We start from the raw sequence: 21,986 nt of genomic DNA on the forward strand, positions 1-21,986 counted from the left end.
AGTCGAAGGAGGTGGCGGCGGAGAGAGCTGCCCGGCTCGCAGTAGAGGTGAACCGTGCCGCCCAACGCTTCGCGGGCTTCCTTAGCTCGTCCTCGTCCGCCAGCTCTGACAATGACAACGGCAGTATGACAAGCCACCCACCACGGATGTGGGCACCACTGACAACCACCGAGACCCCAAGGGAAAGTAACGACGAGGGACTGGTGAACTCTGGCCGCCCCTGTCCGTTTGTATCTAGGTTTTTTAACGTTTATAATTAGCTAAAATTTAAACTGTTTTCGGCCCTACCCATGTCGGAAGTGCTAAGTTTTATGGTACTATATCGTACTTCCTTTGTTCTTAAATATTTGTTTTTTTAAGATTTTAACAAGTGACTACATACGGAGTAAAATGAGTGAATCTACACTTTAAAATATGTCTATATACATCCGTATGTGGTAGTTCATTTGAAATCTATAAAAAACAAATATTTAGGAACGGAGGGAGTATAATGGACGTAATTTGCATGGGTTTGTGATTGTCCATGCATCGTCAGCGAGCGCGCCCGGACACACCTCACAGTTCATTTTGCGGGGCGTTGATTCGTGATCCAACGGCAGCACACTCTAACACTCTACGCAGCGCCGTACCGGCTGCAGCTCATCATAGCACAGGGCACAGCTCGCACCCGCGGCGTCCGGCACCTGCTCCGGCGACTCACCGCCGGCCCCATGCCCCCTCGCTCCGCACCCATTCCGGCATGGTCAAGCTCCTCGCCGACCTCCTCCACGACGTTCCGCCCGCGACCTGCACCGGCCTCGCCACGCCCCCGCCCACGTCTCCTCGCTCCTCCTGCTCCAGCCTCCCCACACAGCCTCCCCGCTCTGGCTCTCCCTCCCAGCGCTTTCCGTCTATGCTCATGCCGTCCGTCTCGCCATCTTCCCCGCACGCCGCATCACTCCGAACCAGTATGCGGCTTCCCCATATCGTCCCCCATTGTCAAGATTCGTCAGCTCACCCTTGCCCGTGTCCTGTTCGATGAAATGCCGCAGTCCGGTATTTGCCTGGATGAGTATGTTTACACGGCTGGGATTCGGGCTTACAGCGAGGCAGGGAATCTCACTGCACGGAGAGGCTTGTGGCGAGGATTGAGGGTCAAGGTCAGCGTGGTGTCGTATGTACTGCTGTATGGATTGGGCAAGAATCAACGCATTCAGGAGGCAGTGGTAGCCGCGAGGTAAAGAATAACGTGGTGGTGACTGGGCGCTGCTGTATGGGTTTGGTTGGACAGAGGAGCTGTAAATGGCGTTGAGAATGGCGACATGGCCAGGCTTGCTTTCGTGCCATCAGAGGTCAATTGCTCATTTCTGCTTGGTAGGCTACGAAAGAGGGTATGGCGACGAACATATTTGCATACAATGCATTGCCTGATAACCTGTGCGAGAATGGTATGTTCGGTGAGGCAGACAGGCTTTTCAGTGAGTTGTTAGACAGGGGTCTGGTGCCAAATGAGGTGACTTATGCTATGCTGATACATTGAACTTTGCAAAAGGGGGGTGATGGAGGATGCACTTCATATGTTTGATAGGATGCGGGAGAAGGGAGTCAGAATGACAGTTTATCCATACATTTCCTTAATTAATGATTGCTGCGAAACAGGAGGATTTGGACATGGCAGACGGCCTTTCTGGGCGAGATGGCTAAGATAGGAGTGAGACTGAATGTAGCTTCATATTCTCCACTCATAGCCGGTCTATATAGAGAAGGGGGCCTATCCAGTGCCATGGAACTCCACCAGAGATGGCTGAGAAGGTTGTTGCATGGACTACTTATACGTTAACAGCCCTCATCAATGGTTTCTGCCAAATGAAGCTTCTCGGTTGTTTAATAAGATGATTGACAGCAATCTAGCACCAAATGAAACAACTTTTAGTGTCATGATAGAAGGGTATTTCCTGGTAGGTAATATAAAGAGGCATTCCAGTTGTATGATAAAATGGTGGATAGGGGCCTCAAACCTGGCAATTACACAATCTGGGGCTGCCAGAATATACAGTCGCTTCTTTCAGGTGCACAATCTCACTCTAATGTTGTACTTCCTGTCATGTTTTGGTAACTAGATTTTGGTTCGATAATGCTATAACAATTATTGCAACTCTCAGTGATTGTACTCCTGTGGGCAATTGCTTTTTTTCTTTCTGCCGGCTCTTGGAGTTGTTTTTTCCATGTCAGTTTCCCTTTTGCATAGAGGTTGGCTGGTTATTCTAAAAACAGGCCAATTGCATGCTTAATATCAATGCTTTTTGTGTGTGCTGCCTTTAACTTTAACCGCAAGGAATGAAATAAGGAAAGTCAATCTTGAACTATGCCTCCTGCAGTCCTGCTGCTCGACTCTGCCATCTCCAGATCAATCAAGGACGGCCCCCAAGTGCACATTCTCTAGTAGTACTAGCACTGTCTGGTGTCAGTTGCTGCTTAGACTCTGGTTATATTTTTTTCGAGAATGATTATGTTGGAATGTTGCGAGTACTTGATGAGAATTGATGCGGGATGTGCTAGTATGTAGCTGGGTAACTTGGTTTCACGCACGTTAGAAGGATTACATGTTTTGCTGCTTTTTGAAACTGAATGATATTAATGCATTTCTAGTCTGATTTCTGTTTTGTGACAAATTCCTCGTGCTTTCAAATATATGCATTTCTTACTGGATATGTGAAATATTAAGGTCAATTTCTGTTACTGGGTAATGCCCTCTATGTCTTTTTTTGGTACACATGGATAATACTTTGTTAACAGTCTGACTGCTGATTTGCTTGGAGCAAAAAATTCATGTTGCCAGCCTTCTGGATTGAGGATGTGATTTCTCAAATCTTTGCAAATTTTGAGAACCCATGTAATATGCTGAGAATTGCTATTGCTATAGTAATATTATGTAACACCATTCTATGCTTATCTGATACAGTTGCAAATAAAATAGCCCCGACAACAAATGCTAACTAAAATTACATATGAAACTCCTATTATTGCAGGATCACATAATTCCAGATTGAATGTCTTGAGGCGAGGCTCCCCTTTTGCTCCATGTTCCCCAATATGCTAACCAGCAAACACGAGGTACGCATCTCTGATTGCATGCATCTCTACCGCTGCATCTCTTATCAACATCCGCTCTCGAGGCTGTGTCTTTGAGCAGGATATGCCAAGCCTGAAGACAGAAACCAAGCACTCCTGGATTCTACTAGTCATATCATCCTTTGGTTCTCCATGCAGCCAGATTGTTGGGTCAGCTATCTCCAAGGTTCTATCCGGAAGAGCATCCTCGACAAATGTATGCAGATCCAATGAATCCCCAAACGTATCATCTGTTGGGCTTCTTCCGGTAAACATCTCAAGCAGCAATATGCCAAGGCTATATATATCACCATGAGTGGATACCACAGAGCCTTCTCCATACTCTACAATTATGCAAAGTTTTGTGGTCAGCATGCCATATTTGAGTGAAAAATAAAAGATAGTAATATTCAAAGAATTTCAGTCACCTGGAGCAACATAGCCTATTGAGCCTCTAATTCCAATTGAGCTATATGAATTTTGCATTCCCCCGCTTGTATTTTCCTGAAGGATCCTTGATATGCCAAAGTCTCCAACTCGGGCGCTCATGTTGTCAGAAAGAAGAATGTTGCTTGGCTTAAGGTCGCAATGGATTACCGATGGTTGACAGTAGTTGTGCAGATATTCCACTGCGTCCACAATATCGGCACCAATATCAAGCCTCTGGGCAAGGCTGAGTGTGTTGCTTGTAGCTGGCTCTTTAGATTTTGGATGAAGCCAATCAGCCAAGTTACCATTGGGCATGAACTCAAAAACTAATGCCTTGAACTCTTGACCTTGGTGGTTGATGCTCGAACAAGAGGTAACGATCTTAAGGAGACAACGGTGTCGTATCCTTCTCATGGCCTCACATTCAGTCTCAAAACTCTTGGAATACCTAGATTGACCAAGATTAAACACCTTGACAGCCAATGTTCTTTCCTCATTGTCCAAGACACACTTATAAACCGCTCCATAACTTCCTCTCCCGAGCAAGTTGACTTCTGAAAATTCATTAGTTCCTCTCAATAATACTTGATAGGGAATTCTCTGGTAATGGTCATCAACAATTAAATTTTGTGATAATGTCTTGTGGCTTTGTTTGAGCCTCTTGCAAAGTATCCAAACAAGAACAATAAGTGAAAGTGACAACAAGATTGCTCCGGCTGTTGCTAGAGAAATTACAAGAGACTTTTGCATCTTCTTTTTGTTCTTGCTTAAGGGGCTTGTGGAGCATGGAGCCAAATGAAGTTGAGGTGTACCTCCACACAAATTGACATTCCCATCAACTGCTAAGTAAGTGATGTTTCGGAAAACACCTTTATTTGGCACCTCGCCTTGCAAATTATTGAAGGATACATCCAATTTAAATAATAATGTCAAATTCTGTAGACCTACTGGTATTGACCCTGACAAGTTATTGTGTGCTAGGTACAGTTCCTGCAGGTTTCCAATGCTAGCAAGGGCATCAGGAATATCACCAGATAACTTATTCATGGTCAGGTTCAGTATACTGAGCCCCTTTATATTCTTCAGTGACTGAGGTATGCTTCCCTCAAAGGAATTATTGTCTAATGATAGCCATTGCAACACTATGCAGTTCTGGATACTGTCGGGTATCTTGCCAGATAACTGGTTTCCTGCTAGAATTAGTATGTTAAGGTTTGCCAAGCTACCAACATCATTAGGAATGGGCCCAGAAAATGAATTGTATGACAAATCCAAGTACCAAGATAGGCTGGATAATTTAAAAATCTCTCTGGGAATTGAACCGTTAAGTCGGTGATTCTTTGACAAGTCAAGTACGAAGAGGTTTTTCAACTCCCCCATGCTTGCTGGAATTGGTCCCTCCAAGTTGTTGTTGTATGCATAAAACCTATTCAATTGTGAAAGATTTCCCAGAGATGCCGGTATGAGGCCAGACAACGTATTATTGTACAAGCCCAGCTCAATCAAGTTCTCTAGCTTACCAATGCTATCTGGAATAACTCCTGATATGGAAGTATTTGCTATTAGCACCACACTGAGACCAACCAGATTGCCAATATCTGCGGGTATACTCCCAGAGATCCTAGTGTCATCTAAGTATAACTGTTGGAGAGTTGTCGAGAGGTTTACAATTGAACCTGGTAGTTGTCCTCCAAAGGAATTGTTGCTGAGTATCAATTTCTGCAGTTGGCCGCAGTTTGCCAAAGAAGTGATGAATTCCCACCCCTTGTTGTCGTTCGCTTCAAGCTTATTATCAGCCAAATTCAGATATTGGAGAGCTCCCATCTTCCCCAATGTGGGAGGCACATACCCACTAAACCCATTCTGCACGAGGCCAAGTGCTACGAGGGAAGAAATGTTTGATACTGAGGAGGGGATGGTTCCTGTGAAGTGATTTCCACCCAAGGCAAGAGTTTTGATCATGGGGAACTTGCTTCCGATATCATCCGGAATGCTTCCGTACAGCATGTTTACCCCTACATTAAGTACTTCCAGAGATGACAAGTTGTAGAGAGAATCTGGAAGCATACCAGAGAGGTTGTTTCTGACGACAGTGAACTGCCGCATGTTGTGGAGGGTGCCGAGCCCTGGCGGGATTGAGCCCACGAGTTGGTTAAGGCCGAGATCAAGGTTTTGCAGATAGGACAGATTGGCCAGCGATTCCGGGATGGGCCCTGTGAAGCTGTTGTTTCTCAGCGAGACTACTTCCAGGGACGCGAGCTTGTCCCCGAGCTCGGTCGGGATGCGCCCGCCAAGCTTGTTGTTGCGCAGTCTCATCTCGGTCATGCTCACGCAGGAGCTAAGGTTCACAGGGAACGTGCCGGAGAAGGAGTTGTCGCTCAAGTCGAGTCTCCGCAGGCGACGGAGCCGGCCGAGGCTTGCTGGAATCTCCCCATGGAACCAGTTGAAGCTCAGGTTGAGCGTCCGCAGGAACGTGAGGTTCCCGAGGGCTGGGGAGAGCGCTCCGACGAGCGCCCTGCCGTCCAAGCGCAGCGCCACCGCCCGCTTCGGCGTCCAGTGGCTGCACGTCACGCCCTCCCAGCTGCAGAAGCCGGTGCTGCTGTTCCAGGAGGCCAGCGAGCCGCCGTCGCTGATCTGCTCTCTGAAAGCAAGCAGTGCGGCCTCGTCGCCGGCGCTCACCACAGCGATTGTCAGAGCGAGCACTAGTGACCACGGCAAGCTCATGATCCCCATTGCCATGCCCATACTGGTTCCAACTATGGGCGTCTCCAAATAGCAGTTTCTTCCTCTTCAGATATAACCTGATGTGGTCACACGTGCCTTGCCGCCTTGCATTTATTTATTCGTCTGAAAGCGTAGCGCTGAAACTTCAACAGCGCCTTCACCGCTCGGCTGACTTTCAGGAATGATGTAGACCTTGAGTCCTCTTTTTGACAAACCTGCAGGATTGCTTCTCTGGAGTTGACAACCACCTGCACGTCGAATCGATCAGCGATAACCACGACGAGCCGACGACAGCCTAACGGTGCCACACAGGGATTGAGCCGAAGATGCTCGGGGCCGAAGTTCCACACGGACGCACGGTCGAAAACCGTTGCAACTACGGTATTCCTCAGTAGTTTGAAAATCCGATGGATAGAAAGATGATGTGTCTGTCTCGTTCCTTCAGAGCTTCTCCTAAATCAAAACGTGCCAGTAGATAGGTGCATGTATCTGGAAGATAGGGTTCAGAATTCAGATGATTTGCTTCGGTTTATTCATATTATTTCTATCTATCTCTGGCTTCCGTCCGTTGACGCTCTCTGCATGTATCTGGAGTGTTGAGAACAGGGGGATATGGTGTGGACAGGTGCGCTGCTTGCCTTGCTGATATGTTCCGTTTTAATACTCGGTCACACTTGGTGTGCTATTGCCTCGCTGATATAATATCTCTCCAGTTAGCTTCTTTTGTTGACTCTGTGAGGCTCAATTCAAACTCCTCCTGCCGAGGAACTGTCGGTGTTCATATTCTAGTCTTCTCGATCTGATCCGGCGCACTGGGCGTTCCTGAAACTGTTGGAGATTGGTGCTGATGCATTTCTGATTCATGGTTTCGTTTTTACTGAAGGTTTAGGCTGTTCTGCTTTCCTAATCTTATATTATCTCTTTAACTTAATATAAGACGTTTTTTTGACAGTGAGGAAGTATTGTCTAGTATACCCATTTTCTTTTACTCTGCCTTTGTGGCGCAGTCTAAATTCTCTGTATACCGATCATATCTGAAGCATGAACCAGCGTTGCCTGCACAGCATGTGTACGGTTTCAGAACGGAAATCAATCGAGCTATAAGTATGAGCAACTCCATTGCGGTCTAATTTGTTCAGAATGGAGATGAAAACTTTGATTGGTTCGCATCATACCTTATAGCTATAAAAAGCTAGTCCATTTAACCCTTATATTTTTCTTTTACTGCAGTAGTTATGATTCCAAAATGTGCTGGCCTCTTCAGACAGCTGTTGGATGTACTTAAGCTAGAGGGATGGGCTCTATGTGGAAAGAAGCAAAAACAGATTTTAAAAATAGAAAAAAGGAAAAAGTTGTCAAGAGTGGGATTTGAACCCACGCCCTTTCGGACCAGTACCTGAAACTGGCGCCTTAGACCAACTCGGCCATCTTGACGTTGTGTCCGCTTCAAAAAAACAAATTACTTATACGGCAGAATCTCCTACAAGTAAACACCTGGTTTATATTGGTGCCTGGTTTTGTTGAAGCTCCAATTTATACAAACGTGTGTGGGAGAAACTTAAAGCTGAGGTGCCTTTTCTCTTCTTTTATCATTCATATTTAGTTTGTAATACTACTATTTCTCAGAACAAACAACTCAAATATAAGCAGAACAAACACATGATGTCCCACAACAGAAGTCATTAACTATGTAGAGGCATGATCATAATTTCGTTCCAGTTTTATTCAAAATTTCTTGCCTCACTTTCCCCAATGTTTTTGTCTTGGCTTTCAAAATAAGAGTTGATGATAACTACTGGAAAGGTATTAACGATAAGTATTCCGGCTACAAATACTCATATGTTTTGTCCATAACCTTTTACCTCGTGAAAGATTGAGAATTTGCCGGTAGCTTTTGTGGATGAAGCAAACTTGAACTCGCCAGTTGTGTTGTCAAATGTTACGCCATCTATTCCAATTTGTGTTGTGTGAATTACTTTGAAATATATATGGAGTAAAAGTATTTGTGGTGAATTACTCTAGATATCATAGTTTCAAGATTAAGAAACATCCTTCAATTTTGCAATCATATTTAAGAAATATCATTTAACTGTTATTGTTGCTTCAGGCATACTGCCTGCTGCTTCTCCAAGAGGTGTTTATGCGTGCTGTTAAGACAACATGTCGTAGATACTTTGATATATAGAAGCATATTTTGATAGGGAACTACTATAGTGTTGTGACATTTTTTATAAATATGTGTCGATGCAGCTAAAGGGAAGTTGGAGCATGTTACAATATGGTTGTCCTGGGAGGTATAATGCACGTGGATTTTAGGCTAAGAAGATGGAAAGTAGAATTCACAACAAAAATCTTGTTGAAGAACTTCTACAAAACTTTTATCCAGCGACCGTCCTAACTAAAAATCCATAAGGCTCGAACCAGCTTCACACTATCTTTCTGGGCACCAACTAATATTTACATGTTTATAATTATCGAGATATTTATGTGTTAGTTCATGCAAATTTACTTGCATGTTTCATGCCTAAATGTATTTATAGAAATTGCTACAGTTCTATAGAAAAAAAAAATGGACGTGGCAATGTGCACATATGATGTCCTTCCTTTTGTTCGTAGTTAAATAATACACACCCTTCTATTGCATGTCCAGGTTGCAAAACACTTGTGTTCATGTAGATAAGTCCAAGCTCTGTATATTCATGAGGTACTCTCTGGTCGCCAACGGCGGTCGACCTCCATGGAGGTGGGTATTTTGAAAAAAATCAAAAAACATATTTTAAAGTTTCAAAAAATTCTGAAAAAAATCATACATGTTAATATGGATGTATTCTACATATGTGTAAATTTTTAAGATGAAATACATTATGATGAGAGCTACACAAAAAAGACAAATCGCGTTTTTCAGACTGATGAACAGTGCGAACACTGTTCACTATTAGAAATGCAGGTTTTTCTCTTTTTTGTGTAGCTCTCACCATAATGTATTTCGTTGTCAGATTTTATACACATGTAGGATACATCCATATGAATGTGTAGAATTTTTTTCAGAATTTTTTGAAGCTCCAAAATATAATTATTGAATTTTTCAAAATAACCACCTCCATGGAGGTCGCCCGCCAAAAGCCCTCACTCTGCGGTTATGCCCCTATTAACTTGTTTCTTATCTAACTTATTACAATTGGTTTAAGAAGAGATCTTTAACATTTCATGTTTCTTGCTTGGTAAGGCTTGTGTTTATCCAAAAAAGGTTAAACACTTATCCGGAGATAAGGCCAATAATAGATCACAAGGACATGGTACCAAGTCATTTATAAGATACCTGGTTGCAAGTTAATAACTTAATAATTTAGTTTTACTCAATTGCAGAAAAGTGTTGGAATTAGTTAGGGTACTACTTAACTGTGCATCTTTTGAAGAAAATAATCTCATGCTACGCGCTAATAGTTAAACATCATCTTTAGTGGATAAAAAAAAGATTATCAGTGTGTTAATTTCTCGTCACGTGTTATGTATGATGACCATTGATTCCACTAGAGATACTAAACCATTTAGATGCTCCGGTGTCTTGTCATACCGTGCCGCCTTGTGCACTTCCTTGCCTATCAATGATTTGATTTCTAGCCATGTTATGGTCCTTGTAGAGAATGAGCAAAGTATATGTAGTTGTCTTTGGTCATGTTGACATCACTTGCAAGCTCTTAGTTTATCCTCGATCATGTATCAAATAGTTTTATTTTCTAACTTATGTATACACATTTATCTCACATTTTGGCCTTCTAATTTTTTAGTATTTAATTTTCATGTTCTATGCCAATATATTTGCAATAATGTCTATCATTCATCAAAAAATGGGCGAGCATGGCCACTATATATCTTTTTTTAATATTTGGTTGACCATTTAGTGTAGATGTTATTGTTGTGCCCACAGTATTTAGTACCTATAACTTTGCTTTGCCCCTTTTGCTTCCTCGCCCCACCGTGGTTCACAGCCTTTGCTATTTCTATAGAAAACCAAACTATTACTAACCTTCTTACGATATAACATATTCCTACAAAATATACAATCAACCTTTTTTCATTGGTAGTTAAATTCTCATGTCAAATAAACATGCTAAAATATGCAACAGTAGATAAATTCCAGGTTTCAAAATTCACAACGCGAAACACGATTCATGGGCGTGAGGATTATATTGCAGGCTTAAAATACTAAGCCTACATGTAATTAAATCATTAACTAACATTAAAATGTCATAATGGATGGACGCAGCAACGCGCGCCTCCAACGATCTAGTTATTCCTATACTGGGATGCCACCACCTTGCCGCCCCAATCCAGACACATAGACTACCTAGAGAAAGCATGAATCAAGTCGCCCATGCTGCTGCACGCCAGATTTGGGACCGAGGTACACAACACTGCCGTTCAGGTCCACACTCTAATGTCCTTTTCTCCGGTGACCAAGCTAGGGCATCTTGTCACTGGAGGTCGTCCTCGCGCCGGATCTTAGGCCCTCCAAGTGTGATGTACTAGTGCCGCTGGCGAGCACTGCTAGTCGAAGACCTCCGCATCTTGACCACGCTTCCCCGGCACACACACCACAACAGCCCACCAACCAGTGGCACACCAAGCCCCTATGATCAAAACCTCCCGGTCGGATCCAACGCCGAACGGGCTTTGCCCAACTACTCACTCTGGTGGCGGCGAGAGGGAAGGTAGACGGGTTGGCGGCTAGTGATTGTTATCGCATCTTCCCTCCTTCCTTGCTGCAAGTTTTATCCAAAAACAATAAGCGTTTTGTCTCGGTCCTACTCCCGGATGTTTCTTGTACTTTCATATACATATAATTTTTTTGTTGAGTTAAATATATAAGAGGAAAGGTTAGATACATTTTGCGTGTGCTTGGAATGTATATTATACATGGCTTGGTTTCTATTCAGACTTTCAGAGTGTAAATTTAGATTCGTCTTTGGGGTAGTGCTGTTTTAAACTTCTGCAAAAGCATTAATGCCGACTTGTATGATTATAGTGGTATCCAGCCTATGCTCGTGTGATATCAATGAATGGCCTGCTTCCGTGTTACAAGCATGGTTGATATCCAAATGTAAGGGAAGAAATGTTTTTGCAGATTTGTATTTTTCATTTTTTTTTCGTTTTTGGTATGGGTTATTTAATAAACAAGATAACGAATAAAAAACAATGGAAAAAATGTCAAGAGTGGGATTTGAACCCACGCCCTTTCGGACCAGTACCTGAAACTGGCGCCTTAGACCAACTCGGCCATCTTGACGTTTGTGCCAATAAACGAAATTACTTTATATAATCGCACACTAGTTCCCAAACTCTCGAATCTCACAAACTCACAATTGTTTTCATTTCACTTTGAATTATTTGGTTCGGTAAAGTTGCAGAGAGAACGACTGTATACATAATTTAGAAAATCCTTAGCCTCCCCGTGGAGCAAACCATCCGCGTGCGCTATAATCTTAAGGTGTGATGTATGCTTCTCAAGCTTGACATGGTCAGGGCTTTTGACTCCGTCTCTTGGCCCTTCCTCCTCATACACCCTCAGTCAACTCAACTTTGGCCCTTACTAACGGGAGTTGATCTTTCTCTTCTCGTCTTCGACATGCACGTGTATGCTTTAACGGCGTGCCGGGTTTACCGATTGGTCACGATAAGGGGCTTCGTTAGGGCAACCCCTTATCACGTATGCTATTTACGCTTGTCATGAACGTCCTCGACTCCATAATCCAACCTAAGGTACAACGTGGGATCTTCCACCACCTTACTATGCATCATGTGTCATCTATCATCTCCCTGTGTGCCAATGATATAGTGATCCTCACTCAAACTGACGCAATATCCTTGCCATCAGTGGGCTCCATTGAGTCTTTAGCGTTGCTTCTGGACTGTACACCAACTACTCATGATCCAATGTTCACTGGACCAACTGACCATCATTGGAAACGAGATGACATGTTCCATCTCGAATTTCCCTATTCCCTACCTCGGCCTTCCCCTCTCCATTCGAAAGGTACATGTGTTTGCTTGCTTCTGCTGGTCGATGGGTTGAGACAAAGCTGCCACTTGGAGGGCTTCCATGTCGTCGAAGGGGGGCGTACTAGCGCTGGCGAGACATGTGTTGTGCACAATGCGAGTGCACTTCCTTATGGTGATCGCCCTCAACAAGTCCATCCTCAGGCACACGAATTGTGTCATTCACAGCTTCCTTTGGGTTGGCTGGAAGGACGACCAAAGTCCCACGCTATCTGATCCGATGCACTCTGTTTGAGCATGACATAGACAAAATTGAATCGTGTGCTTAGAAAAGGAGAATAAGGAAAAGAGAAATGGTCATGGCGGCAGCCACATGGAAAGTAGATGACACACCGTATGTTGTTGCATAAGCTTTATCGTGTTTGATTTTTTTTTGAAACGAGGCAAAAGATTTGCCATTTTCATTGATTAAGAGAGAACTTTTAGAGGTTTAAGGCCCGTGGCTGAATTACAATAATCACTCTCGCGACATTACATTACTCAAGTGCTTCGCCCCCGCAATGCTCCAAAGCGAGGTTTCCTCTTTAATCCTAGTGACAATGACACCCACTGGAACGGCCTCGTTACGGAAGATCCGTGCATTCCTCTCTTTCCACAATTCCCAAGAGATGAGAAGCATCAAGGAAGCAAGTGGCTTTCGCGATTGGGTCTTCCTGTTAGCATTGTGACTCCACCACTCTTTGACGGAAGTCGCGTCACTCCAATTAGAAGGATGCACATCCTGGAGGCCAAGCCAATCTTTGACCATGCGCCAAACTCTAATAGTGTATCGGCATTGGAATAGTAGGTGGGCCGCCGACTCCTGGACTTGTTTGCATAGTGGGCAAAGATTACAGTTTGGCCACCCACGACGTTGAAGCCTGTCCGCCGTCCAAATCCTATTGTTGATTGCCAGCCATGCGAAGAACTTACATTTAGGAGGAGCCCAAATCTTCCAAACGGTCGGGATCATGGTTGTGTCAGTGTGGCCCAAGAACTGCGCCTTGTAGGCCGACGCCGCTGAGTAGAGACCGTCAGTAGTGAACTTCCATGTTATGCTGTCGGGTGTGTCGACGTCGAGGTTGATGTGGGAGACCCTCTCCCAAAGGGTGACAAACTCAACGAGGTGTTCGACGGTGATGCCTTGAAGTCGTGTTTGATTATTATACGGCTGTAAAATATTTACTATTAAATATAAATAGAATAATATATTAAATATTCTCATGGATATTTGCACATTGATATGGGTCTTGTCCATGTAAGTATGTTGCATACTGAGGTGACGTACTTTTATGTTATAGTAAGAAAAATAGGTTAGCGTGGCGGACGTGGACGTTCGGTTCTGGGTGTATCTACACCCTATATGGAGAAAAAAATAGTAATTCAACAAAAACTTTAAAAATTATGAAAATATTTTTGAAATAAACTTGATCTTTCATTGTACTTGTGAGAAAAATTTCACAAAAAGAAAACCCCCCTTTGACTTCTTTTTAAAAAAGACAAAATTTTGGCCAAAATAGTGTGAATAGTGACCTATAATAGCAAAAAAAAAACTTTTTGCCCTGAAGTCAACTTTGGTTTTTTGGGTGAAAATTCATATACTAGTGCAAAAGAAAGTCAACTTTACTGAAAAAAACTTCTAAACTATTTTGATTTTTTGTTAAATTATTAAAAAATAATCTTCATATAAGGTGTATATACAACCAAGAACCAACGTGTATTTCCCTTAGCATGGCTAACTATTTAGGTGTAGAATATTTCATTGCTTTTTCTAAGCCAATAATGAAGATCATCTGGTACCGTTTCCTTCTCCAACCCCGAGAACCAGCCCTACCTTCACAGCTTTCCTTTCCATCATCGCCTCCACCCTCCAGCGCAGTGGCCATGGCCCTCGCCTCTCTTCCCCCTCTCCCCGGGATCCGGACCCTCCCTTTCCCTGCTAGCTCGCCAAGGCGCCAAGCTCGGATCCTCTTAATTTCGTGGAGCACTGACTCACGATGCAATACTGAAAGTAATTCTGGGAATTCAGCACGACTGCCTACAGTGTTCTTCTTCGTAATCCCATACTGTCGAGTACGCTTATCCATCTGCTGTTAACGTAGTCCATGTCTAATGTTTTCTCTACAGATGTGTTCAGATGCTTTGTGGTTCAGTTTGAATTATTTGTCTGCCGATCCTTATCTCAAGCATGAGCTAACGTTGCCTGCATTTTTTTAAGAAGTACACGCAACTCCATTGCACTCTGATTTGTTCAGCAGTGCTACATAGGAGTACAAGCTTTGGTTGGTTCGTGATGTAAAAAAAAAAAAACTTTGGTTGGTTCGCGTCATACCGTATAAGCTAAGATACTCCAGATGGTGTGTTTAGCAGCTTACGTCGTACACCTGTGGGATGTAGTATTTTACATAGAGGGATGCACTATTTAAACAAGAAAAATGAAGAAAAATACAAAAACAAAAATATGTCAAGAGTGGGATTTGAACCCACGCCCTTTCGGACCAGATGGTGTGTTTAGCAGCTTACGTCGTACACCTGTGGGATGTAGTATTTTACATAGAGGGATGCACTATTTAAACAAGAAAAATGAAGAAAAATACAAAAACAAAAATATGTCAAGAGTGGGATTTGAACCCACGCCCTTTCGGACCAGTACCTGAAACTGGCGCCTTAGACCAACTCGGCCATCTTGACATTCAATGACAAAGTCGAAAACAAAAGTCATATAGTACAAACTATAGGTCTGAAACTCACGAATGTCACATTGTTTTCGTTTTACCTTTCATCTGATGTGCTTGAGTTATTTGCTTCGGTAAGGTTGCAGAGAGAATGCAAAATTTAGCAATTCCTTAGCATCCTCCACAATCTCAAGGGGTCGCATATCTATATCTTCTATATACCTAATACCTAATACCTATATATCTATACCTATAATAATATTAAAAGAATGGTTCTTTCATAGTTCTTCATACGCCATCCTTTTATATCTGTTAATGTTATGTAAGATTGACGGTTGAGATTTAAAAGAACCTGTTTCAAACCTTTTTTTTTGTGGCTGACCTGTCCCAAACCTTAATCTTATCCGCGTGGTAATCTCTTCTCTCCTATCTAAAGAAAAGAGTACCGCTCCCTGTTCCACTCCTCTTTCGTCAAGACTTTCCCAAGCGATCGATCCTTTCCACGCGATCGATCTCATCGCCCTTTTTTTAGACAATCGATCTCACCGCTGTTTTTTTTAGCAAAATCTCAGTGCTGGTCTCTTTTTTTTTTTTTGAGAAGAGTCTCAGCGCTGGTCGATCGGATCGATGGAACGAGCAGCAGCCTAGCGCTCAATTGGACCAAGCCCACACATGCGACCCAGCAGCCTAGCGCGCGACACAGGCCCAGCCAGCAGCGCACTCTTTGAACAAAAAGCCAGCAGCGCATGATAAAAAATAAAAGAACGGTCCAGGCTTTTTTAGCGCCAGCAATACATCCAATCGGTTGATTGGAGCCTGGCTAAAGAAAAGTTTTTTTTTTGGCCTTTCCCACTCTCTACATCTGCATTGTCGGCTTCGGCTTGGTTTAACGAACGTGAGTTTTTTAAATAAAAAAAACACCGAGTACATGCGTATAGAAATCAAGTCGTCTACAAGGCTGTTGAAGTATGCATCTTACAAAAGGATTCTGAATTTATTCATTACAGAGTCCCTATAAATAAAAAAAACTGAAAAAGGGAGTCCATGTACAACTTGCACGCCATCATGGATATATATAGCTTAGCTGCGACGGGAATGATCATCGATGTTGTTTTGTCTCCCGATCCCTCCAAGATGCGATGCCGCGCTCGGCTCCATAGCCGTCACATGAGATGTAGATGTTGCTCCTCGTGAGATGTAGAAATTGCCGGGGGACATCCAAGCATGAGGTGGATGGCCAAATCACTGGAGAAGATTACAATGTCGTATCAGGATTTTTTTTCCAATTACAATGAATTCATTTTTATAAGGGGCGAGAATAGTTAGGGGTGTGCAAGGATTTATTTCTCCCGTTGCAACATACACGCATATTTTTTATATATATTAAAATTTGTGAACATTTTTTAATTGACTAATCTTTTTTAAAATTTGTGAATTTTTTTGGTATTTGTTAATATTTTTTAAAATCTATAATTTTTTTTATTTCAACAATATTTTCAAAAGTAACAGAAAAAACTGATAGGTTTCTTTCTTGAAATGAAAGACCATCAGCAAAAAACACAAGCAAGAAACCCAGCAAACAACCGGGCGCGCAGAGGTAGCAAGTGAGCGAGCGAATGGACGGGGCAAGATTATTGGGTCGTGGTTCATCGGCGACGCCTATGCCCTATAGGGGCAATCAAACGCTGAAGAGGAGTTCTCATCGTTCGGCTATCGAATCCGTGGCGACTGTCTGACCCTCTTTTCTAGCCCCAAGCATGAGCGATTATCACCACCACACAAGGTCATCAGATACATTGGTTTTTATTCCAGTTAGCTAGAACATAATTGAACTAACCAACTTAATTAATTTACTTAAATATATTCTCAAATATTTTATAGTTGCAATAACATTCTATATGCATTCAATTTTGTGGGATTACACATGCACCATATGCAGATGAGATGATGGTGATGTAAGCACTACAAAGTTGGTGCAGGGGAGGGCTCACGAATGCAACAAGCTAGAGTGTGATGACAAAGTTCATCGTTCTAGGATTGATCACATTTATCGTGAATAGATGGAGAACATGACCACCAATTACGATGATGGCGAATAGAAAAGGTGGCAACATGAATGTCTGCTAGGGTGTGTGGATATTTTCTTTCCCGTTGCAGCACACATGCATATTTGCTAGTCCTTCTCAAGCTTGGCATCGGCAGGTTTCGACTCCGATCTTAGTCCCATGTTCCGCGCCTCCACTTTGTGGCATGTTGGAGACGGTTGCTCCTGTCGGTCCTGGACTAGTCACTAGATGAATGGCTAACCCCTGAGATCGCACCTCTCATTCTCTCATTTATGCCCTCGTCTTGCATTGTCGCGGCAAGCTCTCCTTGTTGCACGAGGGTTTGCATTGTTTATCGTGATTTGAAGGCATTCGATGGTCCAGTATGCAACCTTTGACACCATCTTCGGCCTCTCTCTCTCTCTGAGTTCTATTGGTCAACACGCCACCAAGTCTTTCGATGCGACACTTTTCTTGAGCTCTATCCTGAATTCCCACCCATGTCTCATCCGCAAAACATGGGTGTTGTTGCACATCAAGATTTTCCTCTGGCTCGCCCTCTAGAATAGGTGTTGGACGGCCAACCGCCTGGCTCCACGAGGTCAGCCGCATTGTTCCGTATGGGACCAGGAGTTAGATAACATGCAACAACTGTTGGTTGGATGCTCATTCTCTAGGTAGCTATGGCATGAAATCCTCTCCTGGTGCAGATCCACTATTGTTGCCTATCCAAGACTTCCCCTTGAAGTTGTGGTGGGTGGGCCCCTTTCATCAGATATCGGATGCCCATTGCAAGGGATTCGCCTTCATCGTGGTGCTTACGGCCTGCTAGCTTTAGAAGCACAGAAACAACTACAACTTCCATGACAAGCGCCCTTTGTGAGGCACCTGATCCTAACCATTCAAGAGGATGTGCATCTTTGGGAAGCCAAGGGTTCAGATATGATCCTACCAGCGAGGTAGCTATGGTTTTGTGGGGCCGAGCATCCCTCTTTTGTTCTGTTCATGCGATCACATCATGTTGTCTTCTGTGTACGTGGATTTGCACATTTGCCTGCCTATGTTTTCTCATACTCCTATCAACGGAATGATACACAAGTTTTGCATATTCGCGGCGGGCATCGGGTCAGGCAAGACGATGGACAAGGTGGGCGCGCTCCAGTGGATCCATCGTAGTGGCGGCGGAAGGTGGAAATAGCGTGGGTCGCTGCTTCAGGGGTTGACTTGACAAAGCGTCAAAAACTTGCATGGGAAAAGAGAGGGTGGATTGCGAAATCGCGAGGGCATCAGCTGGGTTTTCGATGGGTCCAAACAGTCGGAGCTCCCAGTCCACTCAACTTCTCTGCTCCCTTCTCGTCTTCTCCACTTCTCCGAATCTCTGCGCTCCTCCACCATGGCCAAGTCCGGCGATGAGTCCGGCAGCGAGTCAAATCCCATGGACCAGGACGACCTTGTGAAAGAGGAGGACTTTGGTTCTGGCAGCGATGCGCCCGACGACGCGGAGCTCATGCTCCACCTCGCCGTCGAGCGGTCGCGGCTCGACATCGGTGGAAGCTCGAGCTCAGTGGCTTCCACCGCCAGCCCCTCCAGGCCGTGCCCTTCTCCCTCTGCCCCGCTCCAGATTCGGAGCAGGGCGCCCCCCCTCCCTTCCCCTCCGATTCCGACACCGCCTGGGAAGCACTTGCTGCTCGTGCCTGTGGCTCCGGTGCACATGCACATACTGGAGTCGGAGGTGAAGGCCGCCCGGCATGAGCGGCAGTGGTCGATGGCCACGGTGGAGCCCGGCTTGTCCTGGCAGCGCGCACCCTCCATGTTGGTGGATCCGGAGGAGGCGCTCCTCCGCAAGGTTATGCGGCACTCGCTCACCACGGCAGAGACTGACGCGAAGCGCCTCCGGTGGAAGAACACAAAGCGCTCCGCCTCGGGCTAGAGGCTTCAGAGTGCCTCGCGAGGCAGAAGGAGAGCGCCAAGGCGAAGGCGGCATGCCATGCCCGGGAGCAGAGCCACACCATTTGTTGTCTTGCGAGATACATCTCCTCTGCGTCGGAGAGCGGCACCACCAGCTCGGACGACGACGACAACAACGATCCTCTCACTGCGGACACATATACACGGAGGAGATGGACCACCGTGCCGCCGACCGCAAGGGCAAGGGCCCGGCCATGAAGTGGTGATCTCGCCCTCCGCATACTCCATTTTTATTTCGAGTTTAATCCAGTGAACTTTTTCTATTTTGGGTCTGATTAGTCTGTCGAATGAACTGTCGTATCTATCTATATTTCTCTATCCGGTGAACTTGTTTGTGATGTTGATCTACGTGTTACGTTGCTGCATGATTTGCATGGATTTGGGTGTGGGGATCTGAATACTATGGTTGCGGACATAGATATATGGGGACTGCTGGTCAGTGCCAGCGGGCACGTCGGGATGCGGCGTATAGGTACTCGGATATGAATAACAGCACCAGAGTTTAGCTAAGACTAATAAACCCACAATACACCATTGCATAGTTGTTACAGGTTGACAGCGTCTTTATCTTATTATTACAGAGGGCGAGCGGGTTAATGAATGTCAGCCGATAACATCTTGCACCCATCCGACGACGGCTCGCACAGACGTAGGCCATCATGTAGAACTCTTCGTCTTCCTTGGGAAGCGCCACCTCGTCTCCGGCCAATCTGGTGCACCCATATGAGGCGTCCATCGCCGCTTGTAGCTTCTCTGGTACGCCGCCATATCGCCCAGCAGTGACCGACCGCGCCGCTCACTGCAGTGGCGGGACGACGCCGCTGACGTAGAGCTGCAGGCATGACCGCATGACCTTCCTGGCCTTGGCGTTCTTGGCGTGGGCGAGCGCAGACTCGATGCTGGCCTTGGCTACCGTGGCGTTAGCCACCGTTAACCTGGTGGCGAGCACCGCGAGCTCCGGCAAGCCACGCGCGGCGCGACAGGAGGGGTCGCCGCAGAGCATGGACACGCAGAGGCTTGGCATGACGTACCAACTTGTAACACGCCGAGTCCGATGCATCAGATGTCTTTCAGTTATTCACCATCGTCGTCATGTCACCCGCTTGCGTGTTGCACTTTGCCATGTCATCATGTGCATTTCATCTGCATGTTTTTCAAAACTTGCATTCGTCCGGGTCTCTCAGTTCTCTCCGTTATCCGTTCTGAGCCCATTCACACTCGCACGTGCCCGCGACACCTCCGAAATATTATTTTATAAATGGCCAAAAAAACTACCGGAAAACGGCCCTACCACGACGGCCAAACCTATGCCTACGGCTGCCGTCGGCCTAGTTTGAGATATGCCGACAGCCCAGTCCTGGCCGTCGGCTTAGCCTGGCCGTCAGGTTACACGGATCTATGCCGACGGCCGCCGTCGGCACAGAACGGCCGTCGACCTAGGCGCAGACATTCTGACAGCAGCCGTCGGCATACATCAGCCGTCGGTATACCTGTGGGCCCGGCGACCCCGCCCGTGACTAGCGGCTAACGCCGTCAAACCTATGCCCACGGTCGGGACGGGCGGCCGTCGGCATATCTCCGCATGCCACGTCACCGATCCGCGACGTAGGTATGCTGACGGCAGCCGTCAGCATAGGTGCCACGTCACCGATCCGCGGCATGGCGCCCACCAGAACCCTGCCGTCGGCATAGCTATTTTTTTTACATACGTTTTTTCGCATATGTTTTTATGCTTTTTTACATATGTTTTTATGTTTTTTTAAATATGTTTTCATGCTTTTTTATGTATTATATGAATATATATGTAGTTTGTAATTTTTTCCATAGATTATGAATATATATATAGTTTGTATTTTTTTCGAGCACATTAATAATGTGTCGTCATGTTCTTTTGAATATAGGTCCTTATATTTTATTAAAATCAAAAACAGCTATGCGACATAAGTTGAGTGGTCGTTGCAAACGCCCGGCACCCGTCTCCGGAGTGTGACCCCCTCACGTCCGCGGTGTGCCCCCCTCACGGACGGCGCCGCCGCCAGCATCTGGAGGGCGGAAACAGCCGCATTGGGTCTATACGGAGGGGACGTTGCTCCCAAGTGTTTCTATGGGATGACCTACCACAACCGGGTGGTGTTGTGGCATGTTTGAAGAGGCGGCACGCATCTCCGGGGCGTGGCCCCCCTAACGGACGGCGCCGCCGCCGACACCTGGAGGGGGAAAACGGACGCATCGGGTCTACACTGAGGGGATGTAGCTGTCGGTTTGGCCCGGATGTTGCTTCCAGGTGTCCCTTTGAGCTGACCTGACACAACCGGGTGGAGAGGTCCACTGTTCAAAGCCCGACCGTGGAAAGTCAAAGGGCTAGATCTCGTGGTCAACCGCTTCAGGGTTAGGCGGGACGGGGGCCCTGGGGGGTTAGCAATGCCACCGGAGCGTCGCACCGGCCCCTCATACATGCGGGGTGGTGTGGTGGCATGTCCGAAGAGGCGGCACACGTCTCCGAGGTTTGGCCCCCCTCACGGACGGCGCCACCGCCGGCACCTGGAGGGGGGAAACGGACGCGTTGGGTCTACACGGAGGGGATCTTGCTGTGGATCTGGCCCGGATATTGCTCCAAAGTGTTTCTATGGGCTGACCTAACATAACCGGGTGGAGAGGTCCACTGGTCAAAGCCCGTCCATGCAAAGTCAAAGCCCGCCCGCCGCCAACACGTGGAAGGGAGAAACAGACGCGTCGGGTCTACACGGAGGGGATGTAGCTGTGGTTTGGCCTGGATGTTGCTTCCAGGTGTTCCTCTGAGTTGACCTGACACAACCGGGTGGGGAGGTCCATTGTTCAAAGCTCATCCGTGGAAAGTCAAAGGGCTAGATCTCGTGGTCAACCGCTCCAGGGGTAGGCGGGACGGGGGCCCTGGGGGTAGCAATGCCACCGGAGCGTCGCACCGGCCCCTCATACTTGCGGGGTGGTGTGGTGGCATGTTCGAAGAGGCGGCATGCGTCTCCGGGGTTTGGCCCCCTCA

The 21,986-nt window shown here is 45.8% G+C and overlaps 1 protein-coding gene, 1 long non-coding RNA gene, 3 other non-coding genes and 1 pseudogene across 5 annotated transcripts; 1 reads left to right on the forward strand and 5 right to left on the reverse strand.

Moving 5' to 3' along the window:
- The first annotated feature begins 654 nt into the window (after nucleotides 1–654).
- On the forward strand, nucleotides 655–3,269 carry LOC119266900. Its single transcript, XR_005132187.1, has 3 exons — nucleotides 655–2,048; nucleotides 3,009–3,093; nucleotides 3,173–3,269. It is a non-coding gene; the product is annotated as an uncharacterized LOC119266900 (long non-coding RNA).
- LOC119266899 (probable LRR receptor-like serine/threonine-protein kinase At3g47570) lies at nucleotides 2,937–6,252 on the reverse strand. The gene is made up of 2 exons (XM_037548182.1): nucleotides 3,519–6,252; nucleotides 2,937–3,434 (listed from the first exon to the last, which is right to left on the reverse strand). The coding sequence occupies exons 1-2, from the start codon at nucleotides 6,250–6,252 to the stop codon at nucleotides 3,076–3,078; spliced, it is 3,093 nt and encodes a 1,030-aa protein (XP_037404079.1). The 3' UTR covers nucleotides 2,937–3,075.
- Nucleotides 6,253–7,596: 1,344 nt separating this feature from the next.
- TRNAL-CAG lies at nucleotides 7,597–7,677 on the reverse strand. The gene has a single exon. It is a non-coding gene; the product is annotated as a tRNA-Leu (tRNA).
- Nucleotides 7,678–11,449: 3,772 nt separating this feature from the next.
- Nucleotides 11,450–11,530, reverse strand: TRNAL-CAG. The gene has a single exon. It is a non-coding gene; the product is annotated as a tRNA-Leu (tRNA).
- Nucleotides 11,531–14,889: 3,359 nt separating this feature from the next.
- Nucleotides 14,890–14,970, reverse strand: TRNAL-CAG. The gene has a single exon. It is a non-coding gene; the product is annotated as a tRNA-Leu (tRNA).
- Nucleotides 14,971–19,469: 4,499 nt separating this feature from the next.
- LOC119271837 overlaps nucleotides 19,470–21,986 on the reverse strand; it is a 43,988-nt pseudogene continuing 41,471 nt past the window's right edge.

This window comes from Triticum dicoccoides, chromosome 3A (assembly GCF_002162155.2).
Source record: "Triticum dicoccoides isolate Atlit2015 ecotype Zavitan chromosome 3A, WEW_v2.0, whole genome shotgun sequence".
Classification (NCBI taxonomy): domain Eukaryota; kingdom Viridiplantae; phylum Streptophyta; class Magnoliopsida; order Poales; family Poaceae; genus Triticum; species Triticum dicoccoides.

Bases quoted from the DNA above. Each gene is read 5' to 3' on its own strand.
- LOC119266899 (XM_037548182.1), bottom strand. From the start codon at position 6,252: ATGGGGATCATGAGCTTGCCGTGGTCACTAGTGCTCGCTCTGACAATC. The intron at 3,435-3,518 runs GTGACTGAAATT...GCATAATTGTAG, and splicing joins AATAGGCTATGTTGCTCCAG to AGTATGGAGAAGGCTCTGTG.